The sequence below is a fragment of the Stegostoma tigrinum genome, chromosome 18, assembly GCF_030684315.1.
Source record: "Stegostoma tigrinum isolate sSteTig4 chromosome 18, sSteTig4.hap1, whole genome shotgun sequence".
In the NCBI taxonomy this organism is placed as follows: Eukaryota; Metazoa; Chordata; class Chondrichthyes; order Orectolobiformes; family Stegostomatidae; genus Stegostoma; species Stegostoma tigrinum.
In genome coordinates, this window is record NC_081371.1 from 38,153,070 (window position 1) to 38,169,255 (window position 16,186).

Genomic DNA, 16,186 nt, shown 5'->3' on the forward strand with positions numbered 1-16,186 from the left:
TGCACATGCAGCGCCATGGTAAGGTGTGTGAATATTGTGGGAAGGCAAATACTGGCTGGGGGGATCTTTGTCTGGTGACCCTGGGTACAGCCTAGTCCCACTGTAACTGGGCTATCTAAATAAAAAAAAAGTCGAGCGTGCCAGTTAATGTGAAGTTTGCTGTGCAGCTCCTAAAAAAAACACAACACTGACCGTTTCAACTCATGAATGGACTGCACCATTTTTCCTCCGTCTATTCAGAAGTTCGACTCGTCCATTTTTAATACATTAGCAGAAGACTTTTGTTTCCACCTGAATTCACAGTTGGAAGAATCTGGTCTGTACACGAGAAGGATTAAAAGCTGCATGTGTGTGTAAAAGAGAGAGGGTTCTTTATTTGGGGGGGAAAAAGGTCTCAGTATCCGTGTGTTCAGAAAATGTAACATTAGTATCCTGGTAAGAGTAGGATTCCGAAGATTGCATTGCCCCCACCCGGTCCCTCTTCCCGTTAAAGTTTGTAAATCCTTTAATGTGTGTGCCTCTCTGGAGGTAGTGAATGGGGAGAGCCCGTTGGCTTTGACAACGAGGCCGCCGTTTAGCGGAGCCCGGAGCGGGGAGGGGACGGGGACGGGGACGGGGACCTCGCCGAGCTCACCCTCCCTTCGACTGACAACGGCGAACCTCCAACAGCAGAGCAGTACTGCCAGCTTTTTGAATGAGTTCCTTTAGAAGATGCCGGTCTGGAAGAAGAACATGCCTTCATGTCTGCAAGCTGACCAGGAAAGAGGTAAAAAAAGGGAGGGTGGGAAAGAAAAGCTGTTCGTTGCATTTCACACACGTTCACTCGGCAGTCAGCTGAGGAGGGGTGGGAAGAGAGAGAGAAAGAACAAGGCGCTGCCAATCGCGGTCTGCAACCACACACACACGTTACTCGTACAGTTTGCCGCTAGCTACTCTTTGTAGTCTGGCGTCGCCTCTGGAATATAAGCTTTTCACGGGAGATGTTCTCAAAGTTGCACCTAAAGCCTATCTCCCAAACAAGTTAGTTTTGCAAACACTAGTTCATAAACCCTGTTCTCCCGGGCCTGTGAGTGTGCATTTAGTTTGTGTTCCTGATTTCGAAACGATTGTCCATTTGGCGTGCTGATATGCCTTGCTAGGGAGTCAATTTCCAGACGGCGGATGGGCATTGTTTCCCCGCCAGGCTAAACGATCGGAGGCAGCCTCCTTAGTGGTTATTAGGGATTCACCTGGTTACTTTGAAGATTAGAGGGAATGTTGTTTTGTGGTTGAAACGTCTGCAGAATGGCTGGTACATGAAACTAACATGATTTTGTCTGTCATTCACGCATTTAATATATACAGAAGGTTTAGTCTGATTTCAGAGTTGCTCATTTGTTTCATATTACTGTCTACTGGAGTGTAAATGTGATATATTTACTCGATCTATACTACCGACCATTGGACTGTCAGTTACGAAAGACTAGAACGGGAGCCACTATTGGGAATCTTTTAGCAGATGAAAGGTTACTGTTGACGTTCGTCTTGATTAGAAAGAACAGAAATTTCTTGCGGGGGCGTAATTGGGTAGTTACGTTGACTTTCGCCCGTTCCTGTGTAGATTTCTCGTGTCAAGTTTACGCCTAAATTCTATTTAATTAGCCGGAGAAACAAACCAGCGTAATTATAGCCTAACTTCGTTAATAGGAAATAAATCAGGTTAAATTAAAACCCATTTACTGCAAATGATGTTTTAAAAGTGAATGCAACTTTCTTAATTAAATGAAATGCTTTAGGATTAAATTAAATACTTTACTAATTAACTACCAAAACATCTGCTTCGCTTAGTTTTAGAAGTCCTTAAGTCAGCACTACTCCCAGAAGATTGCCCAACTTGATCAAATGAACAATGGGAAACAGGAGATTAAATACACAAATGTACATTTATGTAGCACCTTTTCTGTAATCAGATATCCTAAGGTGCCTCACTGAGCAAAATAAAGCCACTTTAGCTTTTGAGCCATGTAAGATAAGGAATAGGGCAAATGAGCAAAAGCTTGCTCAGAATTTTTATGGAACATCTATAAGCAAGAAAGAGATGGAATTTTCCCCTGTATCTACTGGCATACCAAGCATGTGATCACTCTGGTTTCCATGGCGAGTTTGTCCTAGAATAGATCACTAGCCCTGTTGCTTGAGGAGGTACTACTCTGCATCAAACACTCTCGCCACATTGTGGAAGTACCTTCAGTGGTCATCCCATCCATCCCCAAAAAAAAGGAGGATGGGTGGTAGGGAGGGAACGAAAAGCTGTTTGTTGCATTTCTCACACGTTCACTCGGCAGTCAGCTGATGAGAGAGAGAGAGAGAGAGAGAGAAAGAAAGAACAAGGCGCTGTTCTTGGGAATGAACTCCAGAACTTCTGGCTCAAAGGCTACTCACTCCCCCACCAGAGTGGTTTAGGGAACCAAATAAAATAGGGATGCTGCAGAAGCTGGGAGTTGGTGAGCACAGATATGAGCCTTCAAGGACTGAAGGGGTTTACAAAGTGATGGGGAGCAGCAGGATCTGGAGGGGTTTGAAGACAGGAGTGATAATTTTGAATTGGTGTACTTGACGGGTGTAGATCTGAGAACAGAAGGGTGATAGGTGAACAGGACATAGCATAAGTGGAGAGAGGCATGAGTGTTTTGGACAACTCTAACTTTATGATGATTAAGATATAAGGCTCGAGAATAATGACTTGTAACTCTTCACATGTAATTTCATAAAATTTCAAATGCATACAAAAGACTTCAATGATTTGTTTTGAAATAGCTTCTACGTATAAAAACTAAATCCCAGGATCAAACCAAGAAATGCTTTGTCTGTGGTGATTATATTTTTCAATATTGCTACAAAGCTCACAACACTTGTTTGCGATGAACTTTTTTTAAAAAACAAATCATCCAGCATGTTGTCATTTTGATTCTTTTGATTTGGGTTTTTGGGTTTCATTTCACTACTTTGTTTGTTTACCGTATTGTGGGCAAAATAGAAATTCCAACTTTTCAGCATGCTATCAGGAGCTTTGTTGTCTGTCATGTATTTTTAACTAATAACATATCCTAAACTGTTTTTTAACACTGTTTACAATCTCTGTAGAGGTGGATAACTTTTCAAAACAAAACTTTGTTATCCTTTCAACTGTTAATTAACAACTTCATTTTGTAAGACTTGTATAGTAACAAAAGACTCAACTCTGGTGATTAAACACCCTCTCTGCAGGTAACATACTTTTAAAACAAAAACTGTAATGTTCCCCTTTTAGTACCAATGAAAATACATTTCATGTATATTTTACATCATTCTTTTAAATCAATATTCAATTCTCCAAGGATCAGTCCAAGGTGATTTATAGTGACAAAAAGATCTTGTCACTTCTCAGCCTAGGAACTTTTTAAATCCAGAATTATTTATTCATCACAGTGGGGACCCTCTCTCCCCAGAAAAGCTTTCTTTGTTGCAAATTAGCCAAATTTTCTGGATTGGTTTTAACTCCACATAAGATCAATCTTATTGACGCGAGTGTGAGCTCTGATCTGCATTCCTGCTTCATGAGGCACAGTGCTTCGCAGTCTATAGCTGCAGTTCCTTTCTCCAAACCTGGTTGACTTAACTTTCAATGTAAGTTTTCTAAGGTATTGCAGGCCCTTCCTGTGTCCATAGCAATGTGAATTAATTGAGCATTGTACTTGGGTAGAAATGCTGATTAGCTGTCCTCGAGACCTCAACTCTGTAGTATCCTGTAAATAAATGTCCAGTTCAAACCAAAACTGTTCACAAACTGGCATTCTCCGAATGATTTTGGAGACTCTTGGTATATCCACTGTTAATACATGAGCTGCTGCCATTGTCTTCAACTATAAACACTGTTCACCTCCCATGCAAATCAAGGACTTGGAGCACGTTAATCTGTAACAATTACCCAGGCTTGCCTGCAGGTAGCCTTCAAAACATGATTTGCTTCATTTTACCTTTTTTATGGTAAGGAAACACTTCCAAAATAATCATTTAAAATCTCATATTGAAATGACATGATGATAGAAAAAAAATAAAAAGCTCGTTCAGTTCCTAATCCCCCAACATACCTGTACCCAATGTTGAAAATGCTTGCCTGAATATATTATACACTACTGTAGACATCTCAGCCAATGTTGCCTTGGCATGTTACAAGTAAATGCATATTAAATGCTACTAGTGTATTTTTGATTAGAATGAGAAGGCACAGCTGTTAAGTTTTTTTTTCCTCTTAAGGATCACATATCTACATTCCGAACACGTTCCAACGATAACGTATGACAAAATACAGCTGAATTTAGTGGCAAGGGCTTTCATTTGTCTCTATTAAACTTTGAACACACTCACCGTTTTTCTACTCAACCATTAGTTTGTTAATTACAAATGTTAATAATTTACAGTAAAATATCGTTTCTGATTTACTTTATTTGATCGCAGCAACAGCTAACCAGTAGTAAGCATATCTAATAGAATATGTGTAAGAGAAACATTTTAAAACAGGCATTCTGACCTCTTGGACTGGAACAAACATAATACGAAATATATTATCCTTTTAGAAGGCCCAAAATGCTTATTAATATTAAAGTTTCTGACTTAACTAACCTACAATTTAATAACCAAAATGATCGTGTATTAAATAGCTCCAACAGCTAACATTTTAAAAGCTGACAATTATTTATGAGCAGGCACATGATCCAACAAGAACTGTTTACTCTCAAAAATTCAGCTTATTAGCATTCAAAGGACTCTGGTGTCGACTGGTTTTGAGTCCTGTCAATTTTCCACAAATGAACTTACTGGATATGTTGGTTCTGACTTTACCAAATTTATCCAGAAATGACACATTAAACAATTAGAAATTGAAGCACTTCTTTGTGACATAGTCACTACAAACACTTATCATTAAGCAACAATTGGTATCAAGATCATCAATTGTTTTTGGTAACCAAAAACAAATTGCTGGAAAAGCTGTGCTAGTCTGGCAGCATCTGTGGTAACAAATCAAAGTTAATATTCCAGATCCAGTGACTCTTCCTCAGAACATTTTTCTCCTCTGTTGTCAACGTGTTTAGGGCAGGTAGGTGATAATTGTTTTCCATTTTATAAGGGTATTTACCCTGATTATTTTTGATTTGGCTGAGTCTTGTGATCACTGATTGTTAATCAGAACTTTTCTTGCTAAGCATAAATTCAAATAGGACTTTAGGCATTTAAAAGAAGAAATGCATAAGTTTTCAAATATCCTGAACCTGCATGAAAATGCAAAATCATTTATCCTCGTTTGGTGGCTGGTGGAGCCATTGCTGCTGAGAGGATTGTCTGAATAAAGGTAATGGAGAGTCAGATAAGGGGTTGAAAGTTTTTGTTAAAGCAGAAATTTGTGATTCATTTATGCTCGAATTTTTTCAACCTATGCTGGAATTCATAATGCATGGTAGAGTTGTTTTTTTGGAGCAACAAATTGTCAAGAAATTCCAGGCCAAGATGCTTTGTGGTATATTATTTCATTTTAATTATATATGTTGCTTCAGCTGTTAGTAAGCCATCTTTTTAACAAATCCCTGAAAATTAAGTCCATGTTCAAATATGTTAACAGTTTGTTTGGATTGTGTGAGAAAATGCAAGAAATTAGAATGGGCGTTATTTTTCTGAATAAGGGAGGAGAGAAGTTTAATGGTTTTGAACATTGATATTTATCAAGTAGGTAATTTCATTGCGTGGGATGAACAAACGTATCAGCAAAATTCACTATTGCAGAATTGTAGAGTGTAAGTATTTGTGAAAATCATGGGATCTGTGTCGCTCAGTGGTTTTACTGGAATGAGCGATTGCAACTTGCAAACCTGGAAGGTTTTCTGTTCAAATTCATAGTCTGTCCTGGTTAGTTGATTTCAGCCAGGGCAGTAGAGGGCACTATAGTTCACATTTGCACATGAGTTGAGACAGGAGGGAAAATTTTGTTTTCAGCTTGCCATCTCTAATCTGTACTGTGTGCAAGGACATTTTATAAAATGAAGACAAGATTGGTGTTAATGGCAACTAGTTTGTTTAAATGCAGGACTCTTCTGAGGTTCAGTACATGTGCAAAAGTCTACAGGACCATTACATTCTGAATCGTCACACCTTTACCTGTTGGAACCTAATGCTGTTTAACAATGACATTCATTAACTGCTATTTAGAGATGGCAAATGTTTATTAACAAAAGCATTAACTATTTCTTTAAGATTTTCAACCCAGCTTCTACTGGGCATTGCATTTTTCACTTAAAACTTAGACAATTCATCATGACATTGTTAAAATGTAAATCCATTGCCTTCATTGAGTCATGCAACACTGAAACAGACCGTTAAGTCCAGGTTTTCCAACTAACCTAATCCCACTTGGCTGCATTTGGCCCCTATCCCTCTAAACCTTTGCTATTCATGTACCCATTCAGATGTCTTTTAAATGTAACTACATGCATCTATCACTTCCTCTGGCAGTTCATTCCACACATGAACCAACCTCTGTGTTTTCAAAAATAAGATTGCTCCTCAGATCTCTCTCTCTTTTAACCTTTCTCCTCTCTCTCTCTCTCTCTCTCTCTCTCAAAAATATACCCCGTAGTTTTGAACTCATCCAACCTGGGGAAAAGACATTTTACTATTCACCTTATCTATGCCCCACATAATTTTATAATCCTCAAATGTCCTCAATCTTCTCTACTTCAGCAGAAGAACGTCCTAGCCTATCCTGGTAACTCAATCTCCAGTCCTGGCAACATCCTGGTAAATCTTTTCTGAGCCCTCTCCAATTTAATAATTGCATTCCTGTCGCAGGGTGACCAGAAATGCACGTAGTACTCTAAAAGTGGCCTCATCATAACCCTGCACGACCTCAGAATAACTTCCCAACCCCCAGACTCAGTGATCTGACCAATGAAGTCAAGAGTGCTGAGCACCTTCTTAATCACCCTATCCACCTTTTAGTTAAATTGCAAAGAACTATGTACCTGAACCTGTAGGTCTCACTGCTCGACAACACTGTCTAGAGCCCTACCATTAACTATACAAGTCCTGCCCTTCTTTGTTTTACCAAAATCCAAATTGAACTCCATCTGCCACTCCTCTGGTCATTGGCTCAATTGATCAAGGTCCCTTTGTCATCTCTGATAAACTTCTTCACTGTCAACTATACCACCAATTTTGGTGTCAGCTGCAAACTTACTAACCATGCCTACAAAATTCTCATCCAAATCGTTTATATAAGTGACAAACAAAAATGGACCCTGTCCCTGTGGAAAACCGGTGGTCACAGGTCACCAGTCCGAAAAGTAACACTCCACCTCTACCCTCTGTCTCCTATCATCAAACCAAGTTTGTATCCAGTGGGACCTTCACAGCCTCGACTGAATGAATGGTTTGAAATTTCTGCAGAAAGCTTCCTCAAACTATCAAAGTCCACCCCATCTCACACCCATGCACCCCCACCCCTAATTGAAGCCTCAAGGGAGAATCAGGCACTTTCACAAATCAGTTCCACGTTGAGGGCTTTGGCCAGCAGGGTCCGAGACTTTGAGATGAGGAACCTCTGTTCATTTTTACAGTTGAATCCCCGCTGTAGTGCAGAGAGGACCTTTGTGATGGTGCACAGTCAGATCCCACAAGCCACTGCTTGAATGAGGAATTCATCTCTGCCTGAAAGTTAGGCTGCAAAACCACAGACTTTAGTTTCTGTACCTTCTAAACACTGAACACATCCCCAGAGTTTGCACTGAAACCCCAGAGGCACAAACAAACTCCCAGGCAAACTGAACACCTCTCTCTCACCATCCCTCTCTCTGCCTGTTTCTACACCTTGACTCAGCTGGTAGCTGTCCCTTGCTCTGACTTCCTCACTCTGTCTGTTCCTATTTCCTCTTCATCTCTGACCCGCTCTCTCTTCTTCTCTCTCTGTCTGTCTCCTTAAATTTCACTTCTTTTAGTCTTTTTGTTTAGTTTATCTGCATTTTGCAATCTTTACATTTTGCTTTTTGTTCAGGGGAAGAAATGTGGTTTCGGAAGGGTCAATTTTAATGTTTTGAGCGTTTGAACAGTTGTTGGTGCTCATTTTTTAAAACATTGTCATAATCTTGGATTTTTCGTGATCTTTGGAAAGATTTCAGTCTTCTAATTGTCCTGGCAGAGAGAAATGATGGCAATGTAAGGATGGAGATGATGCTGAGATTTTTAATGAGCTGATAAACATTCAGACACAGTAGTCTATGTGTATGCAATTGCATTTGGGGCTGACTCTACCAATAATATTCACTAATCACTGCTGATTTCATGCTACTTTTACTTTCTATTTTTTGATTGGGGTGATTGAGGAGGAAGAGGAGAATCTAACTGTATAATTGCATTCAGAAGAGCGATCCAGTAAAGGGATGTACAAATTAATGCAAAGACCTGAGGTTAATTAAAAGGCTCCAAAGAATATGCATTGAAATGTGAAGGAGTGATAGCATTAAACTTTGAGATAGGATGTCTGATCACTTGGGAAGAAACTGTAGGTTATTGTCCATCAGTGAGGTAACTCTTAGCCTCAAAAAAAAGCACAACAGGAGATGTTAAATTATCCAACCATAATTCAGAGGTGATCAACTAAATGGGAACTGTATCTGTGAAATTTTATAACCATCAATATCACATAAACACAAATGCTGATCCCTGCAATTTGTCTGAGAAACCTCATGTTCATCCATTAAGCATAACCTTGTGTTCTGAAAGAAGGTTTTGAGAATACAACGTTTTTGTTCCTGGAAGAATTGTAAAATAATTCCTAGCTCCTCATGGGATGTGACGGATGTACCCTTCTATCAGTAACCTCCTGCCTATGAACAGATTAATGTATCAGAATTAAAACAAGTTGTGCATCTTCTGAATTGATAACTATGGTAGAGACTTCTCCAGTTGTTTGGAGAAATATTTGGGCAAAGCTCAGGCTTTGAAGACAACTGGGACCATGAAATAAAGAAGCTTGCTAAGGTAATTTGCATGGTAAAAATTACCCATGTCATTGAGAAAGCTGCAATTTTGTTTAGATGTGATGGGATGAAATTGGCTTTTACCAGTGGTATAACAAATGCTGCTAATAAATTTCTCTTCCCGTGGAAAAGAGCTAGATGGTAATTGGTAAAATCACTGCACCAACTTTTCAGTTCCATGAAGTCAAAAGTGAAAATATTGTTGCCTCACATGCTTTATGTTCCTCCCTTTACAACTTAGCTCTTTGATCAGGCTTTTGCTCAGTTGTCCTAATATTTTCATGTAGATCAGCAGCAAATTTTTCTTCAAAAATATTCCGGTGAAATACCTTGGAATTTAAAAAAAATTGTTAGTTGCCATGTGAGACATTGTTTACCATGCTGCTCGTACTAGATGTGGATAGTAATTAATATGGTTTCAAGGTTGCATCAGCCCGTTTGTGTAACAGTATAAAAGAAGTACATTCTTACCATTGCATTCAGAGTGAATTCAAATTCTTGAGTGAGTCTTGGACCCCTTCCCTGTGCTTCTTCACTGGTGTTTTACTTGAATAAAGTTCGTCTTCACCAGAATCTCTGACTGTCTTTACAAAGTTCACTCTTTTTACAGGGAGATTCAGGGGCAGGGCGCTAAACATGATTGTGTAAAATTGGTAAATAACTACCAAATCAGCTCTCCAGAATCTATAATGAGTACAAAAATTTCTACAGGATACAGTTGGTTGTCATTTTTAAATGTGGTGTGGGGAAGGAAGAGAGCTTAGTGTTTTAGAAAGTAGAATTATAGCAATTTAATTCATCAATCTTTATATTTAAGTGTTCCTTAAATATGTGTCTGTGTTTCATTTGTTGACAGTATTATACACCACCTGGGCTTTGAGTTTAAGAAGCTCTGATCTCTCTTGCATCATACAAGTGCCCTTCAGCTAGCGTTACTGCCTTGCCTTCTATAATTTCATTTCCTATGCTTGAAACCTTTTGTGTCTTCTCTTTTTGAAATTGACTGGTGTTTCTGTTCTAGCTGCACTCTGATACTGTCTCATCTGTTTTCAAGATCATTATGACATTTTATTGTGATGCAAAGTAGATTTTAATTTTGATTGTCGAGCTTGTAATTAGGTTGGGAGATGACAGTTTTTTCACAGTGCCATAAGCAACTCTTGAAATAGACTGTCACTGAGGTAGTGCATTTTCAATGATTTTTGTAACACATGATCAATAAATGGTAATGAAGTTACTTTTTTTTAATATATCCTAAGTTAGATCAGCCAAAAGTCAATTTGATTTAGCCTTTCATGCCGTTCCACTTTTAGCTAGAATAGTCATTTCTAAATGAGCACAGTGCAAGCATTTTATTGTAGTGCTCTAATCGACATATGGACTCTGTTTACACATTACTTCAAATTGATTTTTTTTCCTACATGATTTTCATATCAGTCTTGAAAAACCTCCTTACCAAGATGGTCTGCAGTCATTTCTAAATGGATAAATAAATAGTATAACTACACTTCTAAACCTCTACCTCACTTTCCTCCTTTTAATACAATCCTTAAAATCTATCCTGCTGAGCATCATAATTTTGATCATCTGATCTAATATTGCATCGTGAGGCTTGCCATCATACTTTACCATGCTTCTGTGAAACAACTTGGATAATAATAAAGGTTCTATGTAAATTTTAACTTAACAAGTTAAAAAGATTAATAGCTTTCATTACAAAATCATCGATTTAAGAATTCTGCTTTAAATTTTTCTAAACCTGTCATAAATAGATATGAATGTGAATTTACTTGCACAAGGAATATTTATTTATTAAGCAGCATCTGCTCAGCATCAATCTGCTCAATGATGCCCAGTTTGGGTTCTGCCAGGGCCACTCAGCTCCGAACCTCATTATAGCCTTGGTTCAAATGTGGACAAATGGGCTGAATTCCAGAAGTGAGAGTGACAGTCTGTGACAACAAGTCTGCTTTTGATATTACGGCATCAGGAGTTTGAGCAAAACTGGAATCAGTGGTAATCCGAGGGAAATCCTTGGTTAAAGGCAAAGCTGGCACGTAGGAAGATGGTTGTGGTTATTAGTGGTCAGTCATTTCAGCTCTAGGGCATCTCTGTGGGAGTTCCTCAAGGTGGTGTCCTAGGCCCAACCATCTTCAGCTGCTTCATCAATGACCTTCTCTCCATCATAAGGCCAGAAGTGGGGATGTTCAGCACCATTCACGACTGCTCAGGTACCGAAGCAGTCCACATTCAAATGAAGGATCAAGATAATATCTAGGCTTGGGCTGACAAGTGGCAAGTAAAAGTTGTCATACAAATGTCAGGCAATGATCATCTCCTGGGAGCCAATCTAACACCTGTCCCTTGACATTCAAACGTGTTATCATTACTGAATCACCAGCTGTCAATATCTTGAAGGTTACCATTGAGCAGGAACTCAACTGGACCAACCATATAAATACAGTGGCCACGAGCAGGTCAGAGGCTAGGAATTCAGCAAGTAACTCCCCTCCTGACTCCTCAAAGCCTGTCCATTATCTTCAGGACACAGGTCAGGAGTGTGATGGCGTACCCTCCACTTGCCTGCAGGAGTGTGGCTCCAATGATACTCAAGAAGCTTGACACCATTCAGGACAAAACAGCCTACTTGATTGGCAGCACATCTTCAAAAATCCATTCCCTCCAACACTGGCATGTACTACCTACAAGATGCACTGCAGAAATTCACCCAAGATCCTGAGAAGCATCTTCCGTCGGGAAGGACAAAGACAGCAGATGCATGGGAACACCACCACTTGTAAATTCCCTTCCAAGCCACTCACCATACTGTTCATTCAGTGTGTCGCTGGGTCAAAACCCTACAATTCCCTCCCTGAGGGTATTGTGGGCTTACCTACAGAAAGTGGGCTGCAGCAGTTCAGCAGGTGATGCCTTCTTGAAGGGCAGCTAGAGAAGAGCAGTGAATGTTGGCACAGCAAGTGATGCCCATATCCTACAAGTGAATAAAATAAATTGAGTGAACTGTATAGATGTTTTGTGAAGAGAAGTGAGGCAAACAAATAAAGGAGGAAAGAATAGAATCATATGTTTATATTTAAATCGAGGACTGGGCTTCTATCTACCACAAACATGAGCAGTGTTCACCTCAGCTGAATGGCTTGTTTTTCTCTGCTATCTATTGTATGTAATGACCAGCTTGTTTTACTACTTGATGACTAATCTTGTGAACTTTAAAACTATTGTCTGTAAAATAATGACAGATAGAAAGTGAATTTATGACTCCCCATAGTTTTGAAATTCTTTAAAGCACTGGGGACTTGCTCATTCATTAGTTTTCACTGTTGACCTGGGTGGGACACCTGTCATAGTCTTGCTTCTTCTGTGGCCCTCTTTAAGCTTCCGTCAGGCCAATCTCAAATGTTATCCACCCATTTGGATTTCCTCCTTCTGTTTTTACCCTCACTTCCATTCAATTGTTGTCTCGACAAGGCCGGGCCTTTATTCCACTATCAGTCACTTTTTTTCACTGAACTGAGAAACGCTTCTGAATTTTGACCTTTTGCTCTTGATCTAACCCACTCATTGGTCTTTCTAAGCATTCTCTGCCAGACTGACCTTTTAAAAGTTGTTATCCTCCCCACATCCCCTTTCTTCAGAGAACATCTCCCCTGTGTTGTTATGGGCACATCACGACAGAATTGTTGAGGGTCCAGAGTTGACATATATGTTGCTCGTGAATATCTTAGAGTATGATATGTTGAGTATGCATTTTTTTTGAGGGTGCATTTTTTCTAAGATCTTTTGCTTTTAGAATAGATAAAATCAGGTCATGTAACTTCTTGAAAATATCAAAGAATACTTGCAAACTCGTGTAGGTTTGAGGATCTGAGTTTTTTTCTACTGAAACATTTGTGTTGTGTGGGATTCTGAAACCAATTCCCTTTCTGAATTGTGGATGTGGAGAGAGTGGAAATTTGCTGTTTATAGTCATGATTGGTAGCAACACAGCATGTTCCAAGCTATTCGTGAGCAATTGTGCTGTGCTCATGACAACAGGCAAGAGTTGCATTCTGAACAGACAAAATGGAGGGAGGGCATCAGCTTTCAAAATTCAGCTGGGCAGAGAATGCTTCCAGTCATCCAGATGAGCAGAGGACTTGGAAATAAGTTGGGGTGGTGAGATTTCCCAGACACACGCACACGTATTTTAAGTAAGATAAGAAAATGGATTCCATTATGTACTGCAGACATACACAAAGGAATCTGTTACACTCATCAAGCACAAGTCAATAATGAATTCTGAGCAAGTGATCAAGAGGAAAATGTTTCTTTTTTTTTCTCAGTTTATATCCAATTAAAATATGGAGTGTTTATGGGAACAATGAAATTGATAGATGGTCAATACTAATCTAAATCATTCTGCTACATTACCAAATATCATTGCAATAATATGTTACAAAAAAGTTTGCTTAGTTAAGTAGTTTGAACATTTTGTTTTTATTCAGCACTTGTTTCTAAACTTGAATTGTAGTAAATCTTTTTCATGGTGACCTTCCTTGCTTGGTATCTGTTCAATGTGGTTGAAGTAAATGATAGAGTTCAATGAAGTGATGAGGATAGCTTTTTAAGAAAATATTACAACAATGGAAGCATCAAGGAAGAAGAGCAGGCTTTGTGTACTTTCCTTATAAATAAATAGCAATGGCTTCATCTCAAATTAAGCACGTATTTATCGCCCATTCCTAATTGCCCATGAGAAGGTTGCAATGCTCTGCTTTCTCGAATTGCTGTGGTCCATGTGATATCAGTACAATGTAAATGAAGATGTTCCAGAATTTGATCCCGCAATCATGAATCGTTCCAACTTGGAACTGTGTGTCGCTTGGAGAACGTGCAGGTGGTTGTGCTCCAATGCCTTCGAGGTGGTAGAGGTTGCTAGTTTGGAAGATGCTTTCTCAGGAGCCTTGGTGAGTTGTTGCAGTGTACAGGTGGTGAAGGGAGTGAGTTTTGGAGGTGGCGACATGGGGCTGCTTAATTCTTGTGGCAGCAAGCATCTTGTGTGTTGTTGGAGTTGTGCTCCTTCAGGCAAGTGGGGAGTATTCACACTCCTGACTTGTGCCTACTAGTTGCAGGGCAGGCTTTGAGGAGTTGGCAAGTGAGTTGCTCAAAGAATTTCTTGTAGCTTGAGTACAAATCATAAACATTCACAGCACGGAAGGAAAATATTTAGCCTATCATGCTACTTAAAAAAGAGCTACTCGGTCCCACTTTCCAACTCTTGGTCTTTAGCCTTTTAGGTTATCTCACATCAAATGCATGTTTTAAAAAATGTAATGAAGGCCTTTGCCTAAATCAGCCATTCAATCAGCTATTTTTACAGAATTATCAACCCCTGGGCAAGAGATTTTTTTTTTCTCCTTAATTCTCCACCAATTCTTGTACCAAATTCTTTAAATCTATTAAACTTGTGATTGACAGGTTTGCCAAGGTAATTGCTGTGGTATTCCTCCCTATTGCAATCACACCCTTCATTTAATTTGATAATGAAAACACTCTGCAGTACCTCTTGCAAATCTACACCTGTCTTCCTGGATCCATCACATGACAAGCTTTTGTATCACTTACAGAATTCTTTAATATTCCCTGTGCATTTAAATCAATGACGTACCTCCAAATTGCAAAGTACCAGGTGAAATCCAACAGGAAACAGTCCTCTGGTCTTGAAAGTGCACACCAACATTTATCCTGTGCTTCCAGCCACGATACATTTTTGATCCAACTTTGCACACTTCCTTGGAACCTATGCCACCATCAACCATGTGGGACTTTATATGCTAAAATCCACGTTTTCTTTGGTGAGCCAATGTGACTGATTTAGAGGGGTAGATTTCTTGAAATTCATTGAGATATTGCTTAAAGTAGGCAAGAAACTTGATTCACCTGGTGTCATTGCTTAATCTTCTGCTGAGTCCATCCCTCCCATGATTCCTTTCATGGTCATGCAAGATGATCCACAGATAATTGCTACCTCCTATTGCTGTTCTTAGTCAGCCCCTCTGGACTGAGGAATGGTGTAAACCCGAAGTTTCGACTTTCCTGCTCCTCTGCTGCCAGACCTGCTGTGTTCCTCCAGCTCCACACTGTATTGATTCTGACCCCAGCATCTGCAGTTGTTGCTGTCTCAAAATGTGTATTCTGCTATATATGGGACTGGTAGAGCTTGAGGATTTAAGTAGATGATTCATTGGACGGTCTGTGCACTCTCTCCACTGCCTCAGCTTTGCCTCTGCATACCGTCCTGCATGAACCTTCTGCATTTTTGCTTGTTCATGAGCCAGGGCCTCCTGTGGGAATATGTATATGACCGTGGATACTTTGAAGAAGTCTCTACAGTATTTCTGTTGTCCCCCTGGAAGTCTCTGGTTGTAACCAAGTATAGCTGTTGCTTTGGGAATTAGTTATTTTTATCTCCAACACCATGCTGACCCACAGTGCCTGATCTGTGTGATGAACATGTTAACCTGGCAGTGAACACGGCCGCTCTCCTCCAGCTCCCATTCAAGGTGATGATTTGGACAGCCTAACTCGAATGCTGTGTTTTTGTTTGGTTTAAGAATGAAAGAAGTGTTACAAATATTTTATTTTACTTTTTGTTTTACTCCAGTGGTGGCTGTTGCATATGAAACAGTATAACCTTTTGCTGTATTCCTCCACTGCTTTTGTTTCTTTTCTCTACAATGGATATTAGCAGAAGCAAAAACGTTGATCTCTTGCCCATTCTGCATCTTTCCCAGTCTTATGGTGCTGTAAATTATTACCCATACTGATCATCGAATGCAACCCAGGTTAAAAATAAAACCTGACACCTTTTTTTGTTGAGCATTTTTGACTAATATACGCTTGACAGTATATTTAAACAAAAGAAAAGATGAATGAAATTACACATATATATTGCCTTTTGAAATCTTGTGATGTCCTAAAGCACTTTACAACCAATGAAGTACTTCTGATGGATGGTTACTATTGGTTTTTGCTGAGATAGTTGGCTGCATGGGAGAGAGTTAATGTAGACAAAAATTTCCAGTTATGGAAAATAGTACTCTAGGCCATTTTAAACTTCATGTTGCAAGGCTTTCTAATTA

The 16,186-nt window shown here is 39.4% G+C and overlaps 1 protein-coding gene across 2 annotated transcripts in view; it reads left to right on the forward strand.

Annotated features, from left to right (window-relative positions):
• Window positions 1-281: 281 nt before the first annotated feature.
• Window positions 282-16,186, forward strand: part of grip1 (glutamate receptor interacting protein 1) — a 384,971-nt gene continuing 369,066 nt past the window's right edge. For both annotated transcript variants that reach the window (XM_048549316.2, XM_048549318.2), the window contains exon 1: window positions 282-766. In XM_048549316.2, coding sequence (XP_048405273.1) covers window positions 712-766 — 55 coding nt within the window. In that variant the 5' untranslated portion in view covers window positions 282-711. The remainder of the gene's footprint in view (window positions 767-16,186) is intronic.